This window comes from Falco peregrinus, chromosome 3 (genome assembly GCF_023634155.1).
Source record: "Falco peregrinus isolate bFalPer1 chromosome 3, bFalPer1.pri, whole genome shotgun sequence".
NCBI classification, from domain to species: Eukaryota; Metazoa; Chordata; class Aves; order Falconiformes; family Falconidae; genus Falco; species Falco peregrinus.
Window position 1 is genome coordinate 57,863,365 of NC_073723.1, and position 24,179 is coordinate 57,887,543.

At 39.7% G+C, this 24,179-nt stretch overlaps 1 protein-coding gene and 1 long non-coding RNA gene across 7 annotated transcripts in view; one reads left to right on the forward strand and one right to left on the reverse strand.

Annotated features, from left to right (window-relative positions):
* ROCK1 (Rho associated coiled-coil containing protein kinase 1) overlaps positions 1-18,742 on the forward strand; it is a 93,371-nt gene extending 74,629 nt beyond the window's left edge. Inside the window, exons 28-33 of the mRNA XM_005243285.4 lie at positions 3,824-3,894; positions 8,517-8,605; positions 10,001-10,079; positions 10,200-10,461; positions 11,271-11,478; positions 17,203-18,742. Coding sequence (XP_005243342.1) covers positions 3,824-3,894; positions 8,517-8,605; positions 10,001-10,079; positions 10,200-10,461; positions 11,271-11,478; positions 17,203-17,206 — 713 coding nt within the window. The 3' untranslated portion in view covers positions 17,207-18,742. The remainder of the gene's footprint in view (positions 1-3,823; positions 3,895-8,516; positions 8,606-10,000; positions 10,080-10,199; positions 10,462-11,270; positions 11,479-17,202) is intronic.
* On the reverse strand, positions 15,619-24,162 carry LOC106112842 (uncharacterized). Of its 6 annotated transcripts, none has more exons than XR_008746434.1 (4): positions 22,582-24,162; positions 21,806-22,235; positions 19,562-21,549; positions 15,619-16,338 (listed from the first exon to the last, which is right to left on the reverse strand). It is a non-coding gene; the product is annotated as an uncharacterized LOC106112842 (long non-coding RNA). The 6 variants fall into 6 exon arrangements; XR_008746433.1 differs by having other exon boundaries at positions 21,806-21,841; positions 22,582-24,159; XR_008746435.1 differs by having other exon boundaries at positions 19,562-19,741; positions 21,212-21,549; positions 21,806-24,159.
* Between the last annotated feature and the right edge of the window lie 17 nt (positions 24,163-24,179).

Here is a 24,179-nt window from a genome sequence, read left to right on the forward strand (position 1 = left end):
GTAGAATTCATTATTTATGGGAAGAGCATGTTGCAAAATTTTTGATTCAGAAGGCTTTGCACTCTTTGAATAAACTCAAGGTAATACTGAAATGAATTCCTAATACTCAGAAAATTTTAAGGTAAAATTTTCTGTATTTGGAGGTAGATCCAGAGAAATCGCGTGGTAACACCTTACAGCTGCATCTCAGCTGGAGGTGGTTTCTGTCTCTTGTTGAACTAAACACCCCCCTCAAGTTCTGGCAGCTCCCAGGGCAACTTTCATTCTCCGAAGGTAGGGATTGGCTCATTTAGACAATCCAGGCTAATCTCGGGCTTTTGCTTCACCAGATGGGAAAGAGCATAATGTAGAGGAAGGTTTTCCTTGTATTTAGTTTTAGCCGATTTTTGTAACTCTTACTGCTGATTATTGGTTCAGATAGCAGCTATGTCTCAGTTCATGTCTCCAATGTTTAAATAGAGTCCTTGCTGAAACAGCTGAAGTATTTGCTTTTTAATGATGCTTTTGGACTGCCTCTTCCTCCTGGCTGGACTTAGGAAGTCTTAATACTTACATGATTATAAACAGGTTTCTTTTTGTCAAGACAAAATGTATTTAGGAACTTAAGATTTTTTTTTCCTAAGTGCTATATCTTTTCATCTGATTGGCAAGATAAATAAAGCAATTGAGCTGTCCTAAAGGTTTAAATGCAGCACATAATATTTTACACCATATGTTATATATTATCTTTACACAAAGATAAGGTGGAATAATAAAACACGGACCATTTAAGCCAACAGTTGGTTTTTTTAATATGGGACTTTCAGAAATACCTGCAAGTAGCCATCACCTGAATATACCTCCAAGCATAGATCCAGCCAGCAATCTTTGGTGAGAGCCACATGAATTATAGTAAGACAATCTGAGAAAGGAAAGATTCAAAGGGGAAGGGTGGACTGGAAAGAATTAGCAAGATAGTATCTCAAGGGTTTTTGTTACTGTGGAAGAGTCTGAGGAGTAGGAGTTGAACGTTAGAAAGAGGTGCTCTGCTGCTCATGAAGGTGCCTGTATTACTTCGCTCCTAAACAGCAAAAAGTCTTACAGTCAGTACAGTCATGGTTGTCTAGTGTGATTTTGTTGAAGACTTACTCTTAGAACTCAACATTTATCACACTGAATCACAATGAATTCTGGCAATATGAATAATAACCATGAAGATGTTTAGAATGCAAATCCACATTTTAATATATATTCAGAGATAAATATAAGTTCTGTAGCATTTATGGAATTCTTTTGTCATATTCTACTCAGGTCCAACTAGCCATCAGATATTTTTGAGGCCTGTCTTGGATTTTCTGCATTGGAAATATGAAGTATCAATTCTAGGATTTTTTCCAAAATAAAGGAAGTTGTCAGGCAATAGTTTTGAGCCTATTTTTAAAGACAGGAATGGAAGATTCTTTTTCATACTCTAGATAGCCCATATTTTCTTAATTACTTAATCAGAACACTCATAAATATTATTATTCTCTATCAAATATTTGTGAAATGGCCAGACAAGCATTTGCAGTTGTACTAGCTAACTCTGTCAAGGGAAATTAAAATACACTATAAATATTACTTGACACAAACCTTTGTGGCAAGGTTAGAATGAAAGGGCTCATCTACCCTTTCAAGAGTACATTTGGTTCCAGACAAATGTTAGCTTTGTTGAAAGGAGTGCATTCAGAAAGTGTTATTTTCAACTGTGTGATGTTATTCACAGCTCAGAAATCATCTCTCATGCAAATAGAATTTGGTCACTAAAATAGATTTATAGTAGACAGAAGAGAATGTCATCTGATTCGTTTGTAACAGCTTGTCCAGTTTCTACTTTAAAGTTTTTTTCAGAATGTGCTGAAATAGAAACGAGCTTAGAAAAACGCCTACCTACACTGTCCCTGATGCATCTTTTAAAATTTATCATTAATAAATCTTTCCAGATTTTCATATGTCACGATTTCCATAGATGCCTACTTACTCCTTTCAAATCACAATTGTCCATACAGTATTGCTTTTGAATTCCAGTTGTCCATACCATGTTCTTCATTATCAATTAATCACTTTATTTTGCAATGGAGGACTTGAGATTTAGGTTTTTTCTAAAATTTCTAAAAATGGAAGAATCTTTTCATGATGTAAAAACTAATGGAAGTATTCAAAACAAGATAAGCATTATCTGTGATGCCTGCAGACATGAAGGAAGTAGGCTTCTTTTTCCAAAGCTACTGAATATCAAAAATTGAGGAGGGGTCTGGGGGGAGAACCCACACCCCACTGATTTCTTGTACAGATACGACAGGCAGGGAAATACACATTTCCTTAATTTTTTCCAGGAAATTTTCTTACTGGAATGAGTTCTGCTAACATGCCTTTCTTCCAATTAGAATTTGAGTAGTTCACTGGTCCACCAATATTTTGAATTCTGTTTGGAGAAATGTTAGGAAACGATTCTATATTTTTAAGTGTAGTCCACTTCTAAGTATGGTGTGTTGTAAGGCTAACGTGGGAAGGGAGGGGGTTTTACGCCTGATTTCAATGCCTGCTGCAAGGCTAGGCTGTCAGTCTCGTTGCAATTTCACGGAACAAATATATGGACAGTATCTTTTACATATTTGAATCTATTTTCAGAGTTTGCTGAGGTACACCTCACACAGAACTATCCCTGAAGGATAACAGGGACCAGTAGCTCCTTCTTACAAATACATTTGTGGAGAATGTTTCAACAAATTTTAACTTAATGTTTTTGAAATTTTCAGTGCTGCCAGTTAAATTTATTGTAAAGAATGCATACGTTAGCTATCGGCTATATTTCTGTACTCTGACCTTTTTTCTATAAACACATTTTTATGATCGTTTTAAAAAAACCTCAGATTTTTCTCAATTGTGAAATAAATTTATAATGATGGAATGAAATTTTGATTACTTCATTCTCACATTTACAAAATTGTGAGACTTTGTACTGTGTCAAATTAACGGAATCACAATAGCTTCTCGCTGCTTTTACCTCACTTCTTAATTTAAAAAATGCCTATCAAACCCAAGTATCAGTTATCTGGAGGGGGTTTTAAAATCTATAATCCACGTTAGGCAGAATGCTGTCTTTGTTGTGACGCTTCTTTGTATCATTGTTAAATTATTTCTGTAGTTTCATATTAGGAAAATACTTTATTACATTACTCTTTCAAAAACTGTCCACTGAAAATTTAAATAAAATGCTTGTCTCTTATTCTTTATATCTAGTTGATTCTTCCTGCATTCCTTATTTATTTATCTCCTATGCTTATCTTCTGTGAGTAATGGGACATCCGTATAGCTTTGCTTGCTCTTGTGCGCTCTCCTTTTTTTGTTCCCCTTGGAAAATGTGGATCTGGTTTGTTTTACTTGCTGCATCTTTCTGCTGAGTATTTTTGTTTGGCCCCGCTGAATATTAAATTATGTTTATATTGAGAATCTCTTAATCATCTTCCGTTTAAGCTGTAACACATTTTCAAAGCAAAGTCTTTCCTGCCTGGCTCTTTGCAAAATATTTACATACAGTGTTAGATGTTGGCATCAAGGAAAACAGTTTCACTGTATTTTGTGGTAACTGTATAATCAAATATTAGCTTGTGATGAAGCATGAAGTAAATACTTGTATCTACTTTTTACTTAGCTGTGCTTTTTATTTTGCTTTGCTGAACAGGTAATGGCCTATTACTGCATGTAGTATATTTTCCTTTCTAGTAATAGTTTGCTTTTGTGCTATTCTGCTTAATTATTATAAATACGTGAAATTATTTAATATGCATTTTTTTTAAACCAGAATCAAGACTTGAAGGTTGGCTTTCAATACCAAACAAAGGAAATATAAAGCGGCATGGCTGGAAGAAACAGGTACAAATGGATGGGGTTTTTTTTTCTTCTTCAACTCCCTTGAAAAGTTTTTTAGGCGTATGGTGGATTGGTTTTACAGCTCACATTTAAGGAGCAAACAAAACAATTAAAACAATTTAGTGTGTATACATTATTTTAATGAAGAAAAAAAAAATCCCAACAAGAAAATTCAAGTTCAGCATGCAATCTGTAGTAATAACATTGTGCAAATTCATGACAGGCCGGTGAGGAAATGCTTTACAATGGGCATCGTGGAACTATTCAAAATTTTGTTTCTCCTTTGAGTAAGCTTCTTTATAATCCTGCTGGTGAAAAATAAGCTCTTTGTGCAACTTGACAGCAGAGAGTAGGGAATACCACACCTAAATGTTCTGAAGGCCGTGGAAGAGTGTATCATACCAACTTGCCACACATGGTTTTCAAGGACACTGCCATGTCCCTTACTTTTAAAATGGTCAGTCTCTCTTGAAAAGAAACAGAACAGAAACAGAAACACCCACTCCTAAACAAAGCAGTATTGTTTTGCCTCTGCAGAGGTTATGATCTAGTTCTTTGAAGCTTCAGATGTTCAAAGTGGGGTGCCTGTAAGCTTAGAACCAGTTTCTGATTGTTTTCTAGCTTTCCAGTTTCTCTCTTTGAACATCTTTTAATATAACAAGTTGGAAAAGTGAACATGGTCACTAGAATTTTTTAAATTTTGCAACCAATTCATATGAAATAGTTTATTTCCCTGCATCTTCCTTCCTTACATTCAAAGACCAGTATTGGAAATTATTCAGTTTGTTCATGACACTTTCAAGTTAACTGTCTGATTTCTGCTGAAAAGTCCTTCTCAGAGGCTGTTGTTCATGTTCACATTCTACAAGTGTTAGAAGTGGTTCCTACAAAATTTAAAGGAGGATTTAGTTCCTCTCAAAGAAGCACGGAAGTGTTTGTTTTGAGCTGTTAGCTGCTGAAGTCCTTTGATTCCAGTTGGCTAACATGACCTACTTCATATAGTTGGGAGTGTTTTGAGTTCCAGACCTGCCTATTTTTACATCAGTACCAGACCTTCTTGGTGATGTGGCTGTAAGTTAACACAGCCACCTATTCTAGCTTGCAGAGATTGAGTGTTAAGCTCTGTCGTATTTCAGCTGATGGCTGCTTAGAGTATTCTCCCAGACTCTCACATGAGTTTCAATGCGGCACTTGTTTGCATTGCATATGTTTGCTTCCCACAATTTGGAACCTCAGGTTTGCTATAGATACCTCAAATGCTTTTCAGTTGGTTTCTTGTCTCTTTGCATTTCACTTTGTCTCCCTGTTAGCAGAACTGCAGGAAATGAAGCATTGGAACAGGCTGCCCAGGGGTGTGGTGGAATTACCAACCCTGGAATGTCAAAAGACATGTAGATATGGTGCTTAGAGGCATGGTTTAGTGGTGGACTTGGCAGTCCTGTGTTAACAGTTTGACTTGACGATCTTAAAGGTTATTTCCAACCTAAATGATCCTGTGATTCTATGTTTCTATGAAATCTACAGGACAGGGTTAAGGACATTCTTCATGCCGTATTTGAGTCAAATGCCAGTAGTGTTTGGGTGTTCATGAAACACACCTATCTGTAAATCTGTTCTACAACTTGTTCTGTTTGACAGCTAAGGCTGCTTGATTCCTCTTGTTCTGGAGGTGATTCTCCAGGTTGCTGTCAGACTTCTGGCAGTGTCCATGAACAGAAGTGACTGTGCCTAGGCACAAGTCATGTAGCTTTATCCTGCTCTGGATTATCTAAAATACTGCATCATTTTCCTGTCAGAATATCTCCAGCAACCTTTTCTACTTGTCTTCTAGAAATGGAGATGATTCTTGCATCCTCTGATGATTAAAATTTTAAACTTCTGATAAACGTAGCTTCTCCAGTGAAAGACTGTATTTGGGCTTCTTTAGGCATGCCCAGTATAGGCATACTTAGTTTAGTTCCCTCAAGGTATTTTAGGCAGTTACTCCATTCATACTTTCCTAGTTTGAATAATAGTTTTTGCACTTTGAAGGAATTCGAAGTATAGATGGATGCCTCTGTCATAAAATGACTCATGCTGGTAAGATTCCTTAACCTAGCTGTCGTTGAAACCAGTGAGGCACAGTAGTGAGGGGCCATGTTGACTTACATGTATTCTGTTGGCTGAACTGTACCGTATCTGAAACAAGCTGGCTTGTAGTCAGCCTCCTCAGGTGCTTCTGTTCAGATTCTCGTGCGCTTTCAGTTTGGTGTTTGTGGGAGATATGCAACCTCAAATACAGGCATGCCCGGATTAACTTAAAGGCAAGGCAAAATTGCGTTAGCAGTGCCATTGGATTGATGCCGGAGTTGTTATAACTTGAGCTGCTGCGTTTCTCACTCAGATGTCAGTAGCACTGATGGTTTTACCCCATGCCCTCCAAGTCATTTAGCTTAAGTTAGAAAGGGGTGAGTGTGGAAAATCATTTGAGAATAAACACTTGAGTTATACCTCAAGTTAACACTAACGTGGGTTAGCTGTATTTTTATCTGGAACTTCATTTCATCCCAAGGGGAGCTGATCAAATACCCTTCAAAAAGCACTATAGAACAGAACCGTCAGAAGATCTTTGGATGTGCACGACAGGATTTTGAGGCTTTTGTACATAACTTTTTTTTGGTGAGGTTAAATTGTTCTTTCACCAAGACTTGTATACAGTGTGATAACTGAATTCCATTGCAGTTAGAATTTGCATTTGTTACAGTAGTCATATTAAGGCCCAGCTCTTGCCTGTGAAGGGCAGAAGTGCAGGCTTCAAAGACAAAGGCAGCATTAGCTTTCTGTTGAGTTAGATCAAAGGAATTCAAGCACAGACTCTTTCTTCAGTGGGGAAAATAGCAAGAGGCTCGCACTATTATAGCTTAGTACCTGGTACTTCAAGTTGATCAGGCTTTCTATTTAAGAGTCCTGACTGAGGAGCTGAAAGCCCCTTTTAGTCCGGGGGGGGGGGGGGGGGGGGGGGGGGGAACATCCCTTGTGGCTTTTTTTAGACTAGTTTCAGTAATTGAGATGCAACTTGCAGAATGCATTTTTAAAAGACTGTTCTATAAACTTGTTAAGGTAACTTTCATATTCAGGTTCTGACTTAGTCCAGTGTAATGAGGAGGTTCAGCCTCCTCTGGCAGGAGGAGTAGACACCATTTACTTAAATTGTCAGTATCTGCATCATGCAGAAACCCATTCAATTACCTACCAGTAATTCAAGATGAACTGTTTGTGTAGTCACTCTTGCTTTTCTGTCCTTTCACCTGCTTCAGGGTCATATTATACCTGAATCTGGAGCTCACTATAGACAGAGCAGCCAGTCTGCCTCTTTTTAATCCTCTTGAGTACCTCATACCTTTTAATACATTGTTGCTAAAACATTTGAAACTGCAGGGGAGGGAACTGCCACAGCTGTCATTGAGTTTATGCCTATGGACAGTTTCAGCAAAGACAGCGAACTGGCAGCTCCCAGTGAAGAGCAACAGGCAGCAAATTCTACAGGCTTGAACTCACTAGGAAGCACTTATGTTAGAGGTGTTTCATCTTAACTGGCCTTTGGGTTACAAAACTTTTTTGTGAGCAATTTGCTTTGTTTTTCCTGTCATGAAGAAATGTTTATAATTCTATGTGATTGTGAGCAGCACTGAAAGGGTGTCAGTTCTTTAGGTTGAGCACAGCATCCTTGGGCTTCTCAGGGTGGGGGCGCAGACACTGCAGGCATACTCAGCATTTGGGAGTTCTCTTGAAACTGGTCCTGCAGTCCACTCCTGCTTGAAAACTCACTGCCTTCCTGGTAGCTCTTGCTTATTCCCCAGAACTCCGTGCATTCTGAAGTACTCAACTTTTTCAGTGGTACAGGATAGGTGTAATATATGCAGATTTGGAGCAAGAACTTTGAGAACACTCAGAAAAAAATAATCAACATATTACTAAATGTTTCTGTTCTTTAACATCTTTACCACTCTGGATGAAACTGTGTGGTTTGACCTTTAAAGTGACATGTAGCAAAAGAATGTCCATTTCTTTTATCCTCCTCTGCAAACCTTTCCCTTACTGTCTCGGTGTATTCCTAGATTTGGAATGTATACCAGACCTCTGTTTCTGCTGATCATTTTGGCTGTTTATTTTACCAGTCCATTAAATTAGAAGTGTAGGAAATAGCTGGAGCTGTGAGAATCTCTTTAGCCTACCAGCAGTTTGGTGCAAAGTACTAGTGAGTCCTGCAGGTCTTTATAACTAGAGTTGTTGTTTACAACTTCAACAATAAGTGCTAGATTCTGCACTCCAGAAGTTCTCAGTGATACAGTAATTTTTGGAGTAACATAAATTTCAGTTGCTACTTGCATAAGTTTCTGTACAGATAGATTTCCAGAGTCATCATAAGCATTTTGGGGGTACAGTGACAAAGAACAGTCACTGCAGCTGTAGCATTGCACAGCTGTCAGTAGTATAGCTGTCTGTGTGATCATTTCAGTATCTTCTGATACTAGTTTAAAAGCCTTAATTTACTCAGGTTTTTTATGTGCATATGGCAGTACAGTAGGATAAATGTTGCTTTTGTAAATGGTATCTTAACTTGGTTTTACCCTTTCTTTCCCCAGTATGTGGTGGTGAGCAGTAAAAAGATACTGTTCTACAATGATGAAAAGGACAAGGACCAGTCTAATCCATCCATGGTACTAGATATAGAGTAAGTAAAGTTACTGGTAGTTTTGGATACAAATTGGCAAAGGAGTATTTTGTGTGAGAAAACTGATAACATATCTAGAAGCTTGGAATCAACATTCCATAAAAAAATTTTAATTTCCCATACTAGTGGGAAAATGCCTGTTTATCTGTATTTCAGGGTGCTGATAAGATACTACTTTTTCTTTGTCCTACTGTTGCTAAATGTTACAGAAAAAGTTAAATACACAATAAAGTGCCACTGTCTGTAGTCAGTGGTCTGAATTTACAGAAATGAAGAGCTTCATCTTGTTATGACAGACAGGGGTCAGAGATAGTGGAACCTACCTATCTCTTTTCATGATTCAGTGTAATGACTGTTTTTTTTCCAGTTGCTTCAACAGCTGCTTTCTAAAGAAGGGCATGATAGTTAGGGAACTGGCTGTCTGATTTTAGGTCTCATCCCCTTGCTTCATACCTTTTTCTCGCTGTCCGAGGAAGGGTCAGTGTTGATAAAGCCCAAAGCATTTCTAACTTCTCCAGATGGTTTCTGTTTAGAGTGACAAAGTAAATGGTCATCCCTTTACACTGGTTATACATGAGGAAAATTGTGTCAAGTATCACTGAAGCCCATCACTGATAGGTGACTTGAATGTGATGTTTGAACAGCTGATTGATATTATGGGACCTTATAGAGTAGTAATTGAGAAAAGGTTTCAAAATTCATGAATAGGTCTATCAGTGACTAACAAATAGTGGTCTGGAAGGAATCTCAAACTCAGGAAGTGCTTAAGCTGCCAATTGCTCGTAGCCAGGAAAAGAGTTATTTTCTCTTCAAGCTGTTTCTTACTCTCTTTACATAAACATCTGTTACGGCAACTGTTGAAAACAGTATGTTGAGATAGATGGACTTACAGTCTTGACCCAGTGTAAGATGATGTTTGTTCCAATTTTAAAAGCATTTTCAAAAGTTGGTGCCCCAGATTGCCTTTTGTGATGTTCTGGCATTGATTATTTACCAACTGATAATACGATTTAGTAAGAAAATCAGTGAGTAGTACTATACTTCATATGGTTATTTCCATCCAAGGTTATCAGTAAGCTTTTCTAGCAATAATCAGTTAGACTTCCCAGTCTTCTGAGGAAGAATTTGAAAGCCTTTTTCACAGGCAAATTGGCCATGATGGATCTTGAACCCATCGTAAGATAACCCTCTTGCCGTGCTATGAAATGATTTGGTCTTCCTTGGGTAGACAAGATCTTTGTAGTTTATGAATTAATTCCTAGAATCATATTGCAGCCTTGAAGTATATTGTATTGCTTGCATAAACATTATAAGACTTTCGAAGCACTTTGATAACTGTTTTAAAAACATACATAGCCTTTTAGCATTTTCTGATTCATGTTTCTTCTAATCTAGTAAACTGTTCCATGTCCGGCCTGTAACGCAAGGAGATGTATATAGAGCTGAAACAGAAGAAATTCCTAAAATATTCCAGGTAGTAAGAAGTGTATTCTCATTTCTATTTAACTCTCTTGAAAAAGTTTGGTGGCTTCTTTGAAAATTGTGTAAAAATATGTAGTACTTCAACAATAACACAGCAGTAATTCTTTTTCAGATTCTCTATGCTAATGAGGGGGAATGCAGGAAGGATTTGGAGGTAGAACCAGTACAGCCGACAGAGAAGACAAATTTTCTAAATCACAAAGGCCATGAATTTATTCCAACGTTATACCACTTCCCAGCCAACTGTGAGGCCTGTGCCAAACCTCTTTGGCATGTCTTTAAACCCCCTGCTGCCTTGGAATGTCGAAGATGCCATGTTAAGTGCCATAGAGACCACTTGGATAAAAAGGAGGAATTAATTGCACCATGCAAAGGTATACTCATGGTTTTTTGCATTCTGTATTCTTTGCATGGTTTAGCCAGACCTGCTGAACTACTGGAGGCAAACAAAAGCACTTCATTTTAAAAGTTTTCTAAACTCTTCAGTTTTATGATTTTAGATGTGAAAGATGCTATTAAAATAATAGAGTGCTAACACCACGTAGGAACAGGAAACTGTGGCAAGCCTCTGCAGGGAGGCCGTTGGTGGTGTAACTGATATGGCGCTGCTGCGGACCCCAAAAGCTCAAGGGTCCCTAGAGGTTTGTGCCCATGTACTGAGCAGTTCCTTGGTTCCCAGACCATTCTCTGTGTACTTAATCATGGCCCACATCAGGGACAATGCAGAGGCCTCATGACCAAGCTGTGCCGAGACCTTGAAGAGTGGTTCTTCAGCTGCTTCACAGACTGGAGTAAAGATTTCCTCTCTGTGCGCCTGTGAAGTGGAGCATTTGGAGTATGTACTCTGGAACTCAGCCATAAGGCACCCAGACAACTTTCCAGCTTATTAACACTGCAATTAGTATAAGTTTTCTTATTACTTGAATATTAATGTTAGTTAATAAATATTAATTATTAATGTTAGACTCATGAATCTGAATGCAGAGTGACCAATATTAAAAGAAACTGTATTCATAATTTTCCCTGCTGTTTGTTGTCTTCCAGAAATATATAAACAAATGCAATACAACTATATATATACATGCCATTGTTTTTTCCAGTGGCACACCTGGTATGTCATAATTCTATATTGTGATAACGAGTCCTAGTTTTCACAGAATCATCTCCCTTCTTTTACTTCTAGTGAGTTATGATGTAACTTCAGCAAGAGATATGCTGTTACTGGCATCTTGTCAAGATGAACAGAAGAAGTGGGTAACTCATTTAGTAAAGAAGATCCCGAAGACACCACCATCTACTTTTGTTCGTGCTTCTCCTAGAACTATGTCTACAAGATCCTCAGCAAATCAGTCATTCCGAAAAGTTGTTAAAAATACTTCTGGAAAAACTAGGTGAGAAATAAAATATCAAAGCTACAGATATTCTAAGCTAAAAAAAATAAATATATATATGTTTATAGATCCTATTTAATACGAAATTGTGAAATGATTCCATAGTTATGACTGTTGAACTGCTGATCTAAATCTCTGCTCAAATTCTGAAGGAGGGAACAGACAGAATTGTCCTGCTATTGTGGTAAATTTCTCTGTTCCTTGGGTTTGGAAAGGTACCATAGAGATGGCAGTGCCTGGCCTCCCAATGCATGTGAGGGAGCTGGTTGCATTTTTGCCTGTTTAAAGACAGGCATCAGTAGATAGATTAGCAGTGGCATTTAACTGTAAAGATGATCCACACAATCATTCATGGATTGCCTCATAGAGATTCTGTAAGCTAGAAGTCTTCTGCAAATGGGATTGAAACGAGAAACTTACAGGATCTCGGTCTGTTTTTAGGCCTTTTCTTTTGATGTGAGGCACCTTAAGTAGTAACTCCATTCAGTGTCTCAGTAGGGAGAGTCTTCCTAGGTTGGGCGGGCTACCAAAAAAAATATCCTGCAAAACTTACTTGCATGAAGCGCAATAAAAGCAAACTTCTGCGTGTAAAGAGACACTGGGTATATCATGAAACATCCTCCTGCAGAGGTAAGCAGGGGACAAATCTTTGGTGCCCGATTTTCTTGTCCCCATAAGTAACTATAATTAATAGATTCAAGATATTTTCAGTGAAGGCCTTCAAGATAATCTCATCCAGGAAGATAACTTTAGGCCTCAAATACTTAGCTGTCAATATAAGAAACAGTGATGTTGTGGGCAGTATTGTGATAGAGATAATAATCAATGCAACAGCATGAGGAGAAGGGCATAGAAAGCATCTGTGACAAGCAGTTAAAAACACATAGCTGTGCTAGGCTACCTGGGGGAGAAGCCATATCCACAAACACTGAACAAAGTCTCAGTTTGCCAGTTACAGTTCAAATGGCTGGACATAACTGAATCATGAAGCTTTTTTACATTTTTCAACACTGCTGTTTAAGCAAGCCAAAGTAGTGAAACACAGGAACACTTCTGATTTGTGGGGAGATTTCCTGGGAAGTGGGCAATTTTTGCTTACAGACTTCACTGTAAAAACCTATTGAAAACAAGGGTGAGTACGGTGTAAAAGGACAGTGATAAACCTGAGTTATGAAGACTGACTGTAAAACCAGAGTTTGCTTACTAAATGGTAGCATCTTCAGTGTTGTACCAGATAAAGACAAATCAGTAATTGCTAATTTCAGGGGGGTTCAGTCATGTTTGTTATGTGCTTGGGTGGTGTGTACTTATACAAGGGAGCTGTTTGTCTTGTCTACAAAATGTCAATTTCTCCCAACTTCCGAAAGCTTTTATAAAGCTTTGTAGTGTTTCCAAACCTATTTTTCCTTCAGTCCTCAATTTTCCAAGATTGACTGAAAATTGTTAGACCCCTCCATAGGCTTTAGCTAGATCTTTTAAGACTTCTGGATATAAATTACACCTGCTAATTTTAAAATAGGCATCATTAATAGCTGTTGTTTAACATCATCTTTATTTATCATAGGGCTGTTGAAGAAGTACTTCTGTTGATAAAAATATGAAGTGCTCCTATGTATTATGTGATACATTTACTTGAACAATAACCTGGATTCTAGAAAGTAGTTATTAAAGGCAGTCCTTTTAAACAGGCAGATAAAGATAATAGAAGTACTTTGAACTGGTTAGAGCTCTGTTACTGATTAGTAATTTTTTTCTGTCAGTCTTGGACCACCTAAGACTGAAAGAAAAAGCAGATCATGTTGATACTTAAAAGGATTAGGTGGAATGATTTTGATACTGAATGGTCATCCCACCATAACTTCTGGAAGAAAAATCCCAACAAATAAACAACTGATAATGTAAAATTCATTAATACAGTTTTAAAAGAGTTTTAAAAATGTGACACAAATAATGCTAGTCAACATTGCTTTCCAAAAAAAGATGACAAAAAAAAATTGTTCCTTTCCACATAACAAGAAAAGATTTCCAAAAAAAATGAGAATCTTTTGATGAGATAGCATTCTTGGACAGTTTAAAAAAAAAAAAAAAAAAAAGTAAAACCAACCAAGCAGCCAACAGGGTAGGAAAGAACTATTTTAATACACCATTTACATGTGTCTTTGAGCTGTATTAATTGAAATAATCTAAAACAATGCTTGGAAGAGCATATTCCTGATTGTACATTTTAGAAATCATCCTCTGTTATCAAGTATAGAGGTTCTTCCCCTCCCCCTTGCCAAACGTTACCTATGTAGAGTTCACCTTGTAAAGGTAGCGCATACTTCCTTGTTTCACATTTAGATATTTAGAGTTGTAGACTTTATTTTCCAAAAGACTGTTCAAATTGTATTTGGACTATGCTTTACTTTCCATTTGTCCTTGCAAGGTCCTCAGGTAGCTGTAACAACCAGATTTTTTTTAAGTTCTCTTGCAATGTTTGTTTCCAGTTTTTGGAGAGTCTTCAGATGAGCTATACTTCATTTGCTGTAATATACCTCATGTAGGGTGTGAAGAGGGAATTTGCGTGTGTGCACACAAAGAAAAAAGAAGCGGAGGTTGAGGTTAAAAACCTACTATAGGCAAAACAGCGCTGGTATTCAGACGTCTTATAGCTGTTAGCTTTTCAACAGATTTTTTTCTTCAGCATAACTGTGTAATTTCTCAGGTTTTTCATTTCAGGATCTTATTTTTTTTCCAGGCATTTTAGAGCTAATTGAAAAAGTGCAGGAGTTTTTATCCATAGTCTTTTATGGGAGCAAATCCATTTTCTTAAATAAATTCGTTTTTTCTTTTTCACTCTGTCTTAATAGGAGTGCTGGTTTGGGGTTGCCTTTAGCAAGAACAAGTTTGCAGCTAGTCTCTTTTAGCGTGAAGAGATTTACACATTTGAAAATTTACAGTAGCTCTTAAAGGAATGGGTCTGTTTGGGGAGATTGGTTACTCAGACAATTTCTGCTGTTTATCCTATTGGCATTTGTAGTGTGAGAGTGTTAAGAGAATCATAGAATTATGCAAGTTGTGAATGGGAACTTTTTTAAAAAATGAGAAACACCATCTTTTAAAGCTCTTTTAGGATTCTGGAGATCCTAATGAGAACCAGTGAGCCTAACAGCTCACCAGCACCAGGAGAAGAGCTGCACATTCCTGTGCTTTACCTTGTGTCAGCTCATGCTTCACAGATTACCACAGTAAACGAAGCTATTTTCTAGCAGAGAATTAACCCAGGAATGTTTTCACTAAATAAAAGCCAAAAAACCCAAAGCATAGCAACAAAAAGACCCCAACCCTAACCCCCCAGAATAAAAGCATATGGTTTCCTGTTGGGTTGGGAAGTTGCAATGGTTCATGGAAGAGTCCAGGAAGCACCAGATCTGTCTCAGGAATGGAAGGAGGAAAGGTGAAGGTGGTCATCTTGCATAGTGAAGTATCAGGTTGGATCAGCTGTTCAGAATACTGCAGCTTTGCATTTTCTCCATCTGTCCTAGTGTACAGCCTCTGTTCACACCTTTCTCCATCACCCACTGGGATCTTCCAAGTTCTTGGGAAGGTATAAAGCTCTTTTAAGTTTTCTGGCAATTCAGAACTTAATACCTGCGTGGTATCTTATCTCTTTAGCTTCTTGAATTTTTCTAACAGACTGTGATGTAAATCGTTAATAGTGTTCTTCAAGACTAAGCCCAAATCCATCAGTGAGTTTGATGACATAATTGATATTTGACCTTAGAATTCTTGCTTCTTAATGACATTTAATACTGACATAGCTTCTTAGAACATATAATTAATTTACAGCAAATTCTGTTTTAATGCTGTATATTGTAGGCACTGAGTGTGGAGGAAGAAGCATATTAAGCATAAGCCATTTAGAGAGGCACAGTACTTGACCAGCAAGAGTGCTAGGTATGTGTGTGCTGCCGGCCTGTCATGCTGCATGGAGACGTGTGCAGGAAGCAGGTGGGGAGCCCCCACACCTCACTGATGCTTGAGGAGCTGCTTGGGTGGCTTTGTGGCATGCTCCGTCCCCATCAGACAGCTGCCACTGGCTTGACTGGAATGTAGTGGGGCTTGCGTGGCACCTGCACAGCAATGCAAGTGAATAATGAAGAGAATCAAGAGTTACGCTCAGCAAATAAGCATTAGAAAAAGGTCAGATAGGAACTTGTCTTTCAGGCTATTCTACTGCGGGTATTTTTCTGATTTTCTTGAACAAATTTCTATGTTAGTAGTGTCCACAAGCTAGACAATTACTGCTGCAATGTAGTAGTCAGCCTGTGTCCCAGTACCACTATATATTCCATGCTGTATGTTTAGAAAGAAGAGGCATCGGATTTGTTTCAGGAAAATTCACTTCTGACGTACCAGGTGCTTAAATTTTAAGAGTATGAAACAAATTTACAATGGAACTTACATACTCAACACTTAACTGGCAATTGCACAGTAGCTGAGCTAATCTGACAGCCTGTTGCTACATAAGGAGGTGCATTTTCCCTCTGTCTTCCTTCTATGTGCTTCTGTCATTAGATCCTGGGTAAGTGCTTGAAGTGATCCATTTTGGACCCTCCCATGAAGGTCCACAGTTCAGTTTCCTGACTGTCAAAAAAAATGTAGAACTGCTTTGCTGAGCTAGCGAGTGGATCAGCCTGCTAAGAAGTACAGTGATGGCCAAAGCTGAGGGCAGGTAAGCAGGAGGGGGCTCCCTTGGCGTCAGGAAGATAAAGTGGAGGAACAGCAGACCCTTTTCCTTTCAGGAGGCAGCGAGTTGTTACATCAGCTTCTCTGAACTCAAGACACTGTGCCCTGCAGTTCTCATCCTGACCTTTTTATCTAGACGTGGGAGTAAGAGAAACAGTGATGATTTTTACTGGGTATACGTGTTTAGCTTTTACTAAGTATCTGAACATTGTTCTCTTGTCAGACAAGTATAGCAGCACTTAATCTCAGTGGTGGAGTCCTACCATGTAAGCAGGCATTAACTATTTTGTTGAATGGATACAGACTTTTAACACATGCTTTAAGACATTTTAGTACATTCATTTAGCATCTGATCTACCTTTCTTTGAAGTTGATAGGCAGCACTATTGACTTCATGTGGAGGTGTATCAGACCCATTAAAAGGAGCTTTGCGTATAAGTTCATCTGGAGTTCTATTCCTCGTTTCAGTAACTTACCATAGTAAATCTGAATCAGAACTTCATGATGAACGTGCTAGCATTTGCAGTACTGCTTCTAGATCCGAAACTACACTTCATAGTTTATAGTATGCTAATTTATACACGTTCGGTCAGCACAGTTGAGGTGTTCTAATATATTTGGACTTGGGCACCTGATCAAGTTAATGCATGTGCATTAACTGCTGTGCATCAGATGAGCTCTGGCAACTGCATGTGTGTGCTCTTAGCCCTATAGAGAGCCTTTTCTTGTGCTGCAAGTGAGAGTGTCACCTTGTATTTGCCGTGAGTACACCCATGGTTGTTTAGTCTTAATCATTTACTTGTAAAGCTGCAGTAGTATTATCATCTGCCCAATCTCTATGTTCATTGAATGTTTGATATTAAGAACAGTTTGTGGAAGATTGGGTAGGTATGATCTTAGTATTGTACCATGTCAATTGAAAAAAATATCTTCACTAGTGTTATGAAGCTAATTTTTATATTTGTTATTAATTGTTTGTTTTCTTCTTTGTTCCAGCTAACCACATGTACAGTGCTTAATGGAATCTCATGGGATGCAGTCTGAGAAACAGGGCTTTTTTTAACCACACAGAGCAGTGCAGACGGGCTGTTGTTCCTTTCAACATAACTATCACAGGCTTCAGGGTTAAAATTGCTATTACTGTCTCCTCCTTGCTTTGGCACAAAAGCACGCTGAGGGTGTTTAATTGCGGGTTTGCCTAAAGGTAGATTAGATTAATTATTACTATGTAATGCAAGTTAAAGCAAATAAAGCTTAGCTAGGTGTATAAAAAAAAAAAGGTGCTGCCTTTTTGGATTTTTTTTAAAAAAAGCCTGTCAATCACAATGAAATGCAGCCAACTTTCTTCATATCGGTGAAAGAAAAGGACTGTTGACCCTGTGAAGGGGATATTTATGTCAAGATGAGCATATGAAATGGAGTAGAGGAGGAAGGTTTCTCAGCGAGAAGGACTGTAATTGCTTTCAAAACTCCAAGTTGTGCTCTTGAAGACTGCAGAACTAGCTTAAAAATGAAGCCTTATCACTTGAACTTCAGTGCCTTCACTGCAGAGTTCTTAACAGCCTTTATGCTAACCACCCACTATGGAATGGATCAAAGTGTTAAATATTTTGCATTATGCTTTACAAAATACTGATTCAGCAGGTTTGTAAAGGGGGGAAAACAAGTTAATTGCCTTTAATCTATGCATTTTTGCCAAGCCATACTGAATTAATTTACTATTAGAGGCATTAGAAACTAACAGTAAAGAGAACCACCGAGTTTGGAAGCATATTTTGGGGTACATCATTTCTATAACTGTATAATGTATTGCCTTACAATTTTAAGTGATACCGTACATTAAGTTAACAAACATTTAAGAAATATATGCACTGTTTGAACTGTAAATTATTCTTAGAACACTTTTACTGGGTTTTACGTTGTCCTTTTAGTGCCTTAATTTGAGAAATTGTATTATTGCCATGTCGATAAATGTAGAAATCTAAAACTAAACAAAGGAAAACTCTAAAAAACTATTGCATACCAGTGGTTTTCACTGTATTTTAATTGGTTTAAGTATTATAGATGCTAGATGCATTTTCTAAATTAAGTACAATCTTTGAATGAGAATTCCTCTTACAAAGAAAGACTGATTCTAGTTCATAAGCCAAGAGATGTGTAGGCAATGCAAAAAAAGAGAAAAAAAAGCAAGCATATAACGCAAAAGCTCTGGGTAATTCAGGAATTTCAGTAAATGCTGTCAGACTCTTGCTTTGTAGCAGGAATACATTCATAGTATGGGCAGTATGGTTTTATTTTATTTTATTTCTTAACCAAATACCTCCTCAGTAATTTATAATGGCTTTGCAGTTGTGTATTAAATAAGAAGCACTGGAAAACTGATTCGTCCATAGGACGATTTGCATGTTTCAAGTGGTATTGAAAGCCGCACTGATGGATATGTAATAATAAACATATCTGTTATTAATATGGTAATGACTCTGTGCTCATTTAATGAGAAATAAAGTAATTTATGGAAAGACCCTTTTGAAAATGACTGGCATGGTGTTTTCTCCTGACTGCAGCTTCTACATCTTTCTAAGCATCTAGACATTGCAACAGCTTCTTAGTACAAGATGCATTTGCAACATAACACCTAGGGGACTGAAATATATTTTTTCTATTCTACACAAATAAGTAAATACCATATTAAATATTTTTTTTATTCCCTTATTCTCGTGGCCTACTGTAGGAGCCTAATTTATATTTATTGTTCAACCTCCACCCTGAGCTTGCCTTGTGATGGCTTCATCCTTCATGATGCAGGAGATTTGGAGCTTCAGAAATCCTGCTTATTTGGGGGCGGGGATCCTGTTCAGAAGAAAAACTGTGGGGTATTTTTGTTGGTGGGAGTTTTGGGGGGGGGTTTGTTGGTGTTTCTGGAGTTGGTTTTAGTTGGGTTTTGTTTGGGTTTTTTTCTGGAACAGCCTATGCAACCCATGAAGCCAGCTGTCCATAAATCTCCCTGGGTAATCTACCAAGGCTTGTAGAACAATGGAGTAGTAAGGACAAATTACATGTGAATGATTTTATGTCCTTTGAAGGTCACAGAGCTGGGAAGTATAGATAAATTGAAGCATGTGATGTGGTAATTTCAGAAAGTTCCTCTCTGTTGAGCTTGCTATATCAGAAATGTCAGCAATTCCAAAGCTGTGGCTGGAGCACTGAAGACTACCTGCTGGATTGCCAGTCACATTGAGTGTGAGCTTGCCAAGCAATACAAGGGATAATTATGACCTGCTTTAATTTCCTATCACACATCCAAAGGGGAAATAGTACAGTAAAATGATTAAACTTATATTACTTAAATACATACATTATTATAGAAAACTTGGAGCAATAGAAAAGGCCATTCTCCAGATGCAGATTAGGTTTTTGATTGCTTTTCTGCTTTCCTTTATGTGTGACTGGCTACCTCTATAGGCTCACAAACTCTTGCTTGAATAATTTCTTAATCAAAAAAAAGTAGCGTCTTGTAATGCCGTATTTTATGAATCTGAAAAATAGCATAAAAACCGTTATAAATAGATAACAACTAGCGGGAAGAGGGAAAGACTGAGGAAGAAATGGGTTTGCTCTACAGCAGGGGTCCTCAAACTACAGCCCGCGGGCCAGATACGGCCCCCCAGGGTCCTCAATCCGGCCCCCGGTATTTAGAGACTCCCCCCACCCACCCCACCCCCTGCCGGGGGTTGGGGGGGAAGCCAAGCAGCCGCAGATGGCTGCCTGACACTGCATCCGCGCGCTGGCCCCCTGGTTAAAAAGTGTGAGGACCCCTGCTCTAGAGCTTGGTACATACTATAGTTTCCATAGCTTTTTAGCAATGCTGAAATTCTGCAATTATTTTTAAATGCTGATTTTGCTTGGGAAAGCAGCAGCAGACATAATGAAGTGTTAAATTACATTGACTTGTATGTCTGGGATAAGTTGCACTAAAATGCTGTAATAATGAAGTCTAGACATGCAAATTACAGTTTGTGTGTTCTCGTATACTGATGTTGCCGCTTGTTTACTGTAAGCAAGGTGCCAATCTACAGGAATACGTACTTTGAATAACAAATTCAGCCAAAGGTTTCTACTGTTAGGAAAAGTATGATTTCAGCTGTGCAAACAGGTATTTCAGGGGGAAAAAATAGTTTATTATTAAACTTTTAGCAAGCATATCAGCTTTACCATCCAGAAAAAAAAAATCAGTGTGCTGCTATATTTGCTACAGCTCCATTTTTTCTGGCCCTTGCTGCCTTGTTTTGCTTGACTTCTACCCTTGTCACTAATGATTTCTCTTACAAGAACATTTTGCTTACAGTCATCTGTTACAGTCTAGAAAGTCATCAAGGGATATGAATGTATAAGCTATGAAGGCCTAGAATAAATCAACTGGTTTCATTCATATTGGTAAAGCTGTGGTGTTACACACTTTGAGAAATCAAGAAGCCTAGATTCTTACATGATCGGTTTTTGATTTGCCTCCGCCTTTTTTCCATTTTCTATTACTATATTAAGTTATAAGTTCGTTAACATTGGTAGAATGTCAAAATCAGCTTTCTCATTCCCTCTTCAAGCCTCCCTATTCCTGCTGAAGGGAACAGGAAAAGACAATGATAAGAGTAGGTAACTGCAGCAAAACAGCCTGGGTAATAAGAAACAGCCTCTCCCACAAGCAGGATTTAGCAGCAACCACCAAGGCTGTAGCCAGCAGCAAGTCAGGAGTCATGCAGCGAGGGAAGCAGCAGGAGCTGAGCTTCTCTCTGAGCTGGTGAACTCTACCGAGAATTTTTTATGTACTAGTTACAAACATAAAAAACGCAGATAAGAGTTTTGTTGTTCTTCCTTCCTCCAGATGTATGTTTGGGGTGACGCAGAATGGAGAAAGTGTGAAAGCTGCTGAAATGGCATGGGTAACACTGAAATGGGGGATATTGTGTGTCACCTTAAGTATCTTCTGGATTGCTACATTTTTCCTTACCTCGCAATTTGCTGTATCATCTCTATGTAGAAGTCACGCCTTATTGACACAGCATGCTTCAGTCTGTAGCTACTGTGACACAGGGATCAAACGTAGCAGTGGCTTTCAGGTTGGGAGTGCCGGGAGGGTGCCATAGCCTGGGCCCCCAAGTCGGCTCAAGGAGCCACTGCTGCACAGGGCAGTCACAGCGACTTCCATGTGGGCCTCACTCAGCCCTGCGCGGTGCTGGGAAGGTTGTGCACAACAGCGTTTTGTTCTTGTATCTTGTTTCTGTTCGTTTTCTGGGTGCTCCTTTGGAGACTGTCAAGGTTTGCAGTGCAGGGAAGTGGAATGCTTACCTTTATCACAAAAAAGAACTTTTCTTTAAATACGTAAAGTACTGTAACGTATCAGGACAGTGGAAAATTTCATCTAAACCACTTAAAACTAGGATTATTTTGAGTTTAATATACATGGCAATTATCTGCAAGACAGGTGTTAATAATGTAATTTGATCCTACTTGTGCTGTGAATACACACGTTAAAATGTTTAAAGCTTTAAGACAGACAGACAGGTTCCCACGAACATTGTTTCCCACAGAAAATAAAATGTACCTGTCAATATCTTGAATGAGGATAACACATCTTCCCCTTTCAAGAAACAAGAAATGTAAATGCAATATTTTAATTCCTGAGACTGATTGTTTAAAACGAAGACCACCTCCTTTGTTCTATGGAAGGTATCGCAGAGGTGCCTGAAGCATGCTTTGCAAAGGGGCTTGCCTCGCTTCCCCGTGCCTCTTGCGGTTCTGCAGCACCTGCCTGTACCATGAGGGTACACCGGCTACTTGTGCTCCTCAGAACTGAGCCACAGGAGATTTCATAGATCGGGACTTGCTCTCACCCGTCTTCCAGCATTAATAAATCCTGCCAAGCCTGCTGGCCTGCACACAGCATTGTGCTGATGACACCCCCCCAGCTTTTGGATGCAAGCTGGCTTCCATCTGGCCAGCTCAGGATGGGAAGCAGCCATGCTCAGGTGGCCCTGTGAAAGGCCACAGAGACACAGCTTGGGGCAGGCAGTTCCACTGTCCCCGTGCCCTCGCGAGCCAGCCTGGGGTTCGCTCAGGGCTTGTCTTCACAAAGCAAAAATACGCATTTAGTAATGTTCAACCAATCCTTTAAAATTTTAATATTGTCAGGGTAATCTCTACTTCGCATTCCTACATCAGGTTGCACTGTCTCTACACTCCTTATGTCAGTTTGTGTCGGATTCAAGGAAACCAGCACCTATTGAACCCCTCCTTCAGGAAAATGGCACAAAGCTGTTAATGGCAGGAAAAGGCCTACACGATCTTGGGGGAAAGAAAAGGGAGGTAGCGGTTCCTCACCTTATGGAGGTTGGGAAGTTGTCCTGCAACTGCAAATTTCTTCTCTTTCAGCACAGCACCCTCCAGTGCCTTTCCGAAATCCTGAAAACGCATGGGCTGTGATTGCCCAAGCCCCGGTCCTCCTTATTCTAAAGGGGAGAATGTACTCAGTGCAGCTTCAGACTGTACAGCACTGAACTTCCATTCAGGAGTCGCGAATAAATGGCCTCCGTAACAGTCACTGTTGGTAGTAAGAAGAAATGGCTAGGCTGGAGATGTCCTGCGCTTGGGCTCGTGGGCAGACAGCTGGGATTTCCTCTCACTTGAATAGATGGTCTGCGGGATCTCACCCTAGAACTGAATTAAAGCTTTTCTAGAAAGCTACTTCAAGCAAATCAAAGTAACAGTAAATTTGTCACCCTTGCTGCTAAACTTTAACATTTAAATAGTCTCAGTAATTGGAAACTCCATCTTAACTCAAAATCCATCTTATTTTCAGCATACCACCCACTGGAGCTGCTCTGAAATGTAATCCTTGTTTCCCAAAACTTCCTTTTTGCGTCTAGGAGCCCACACCGGACAATAAAATCAATTGATTCTTCTTCTCCTTGACAAACCGAAAACACTAGATTTTCTAAGCCTTCCATTTTAAGGCTTACTTTCAAGCCCTGGTTATTTTTATAGCCATTGTGTATATCCTTCTTCAACTGTTTGGAATTAAAAATAATATTTGGTGAGCAGCGCTTTTATCAAGGAAAGATCCTTCTTGTTCTGGGTATCTCTTCTACAGCAGAAGCAGGTCCAGCAGAAACTCTTCCAGCTGCAGCTGCCAGAGGAGCTGGGGACGGCAGCTATGTCACATCTTTAGAGGTGGCAGCCAGGAAAGGGGTCTGAGGAAGGGATGTTTCTTTCTGGCATTCTCTTTCTTTTTATGCTTAACCACTGTTTGAGCTTCTTTAACAGCCTCATACCTAAACTGCTTTTGTAGCAGGTGAGACTCGTACCTCCATGTTTACCGTTTTTAGTATCTCTAGAACTATGTTTTATTGTCCTGAAGGCTCCTGGCCATTGCCACCGCACTCACCCTTCAGCGCTCCTTGTCCGTCATCTATCACCCAGCATTAGAGTACCTGCTGGCGAGTCAGTCATCCCCTGCTCGCCCGAAAAGTTCTTCCGTTGACAGTTTGATCTCTCCGTTTTCTTACGGCCCAGAAGCAGTTCATCCGCAGCAGCCTTCCCTTTTAACTCCCCGCCGCCCCCGCGCAGTCGCCGCGTTCGGGCCAACCGGCGGATGGGCTGTAACGGCCCCGACCCCGCGGCGACACCTCGCCCTCCGCGGTGGCGCCCCCCGCTCCTCGCCCCGGACCCCGCGGGCGGCAGGCGCAGGGCAGCGGGCTCACCAGGCGCCGCCCCAGCCGCGCGCCCCGGCCGGCGACGCGCCCCCGGGCACCGCAGCCCGCTGTCCCGTCACGCTCCTCACCGGCCGCTCCCCCGGGCAGCCCGCAGCTGGGGCCGCGCCCCACCTCCCCGCCGCGGGGCAGCGCCTACCGGCCCGCCCCCCCCGCCCCCCGCCACGGGCCCCGCTCCGCCGAGCAGCCGTTACCGCCCACGGCGCGCGC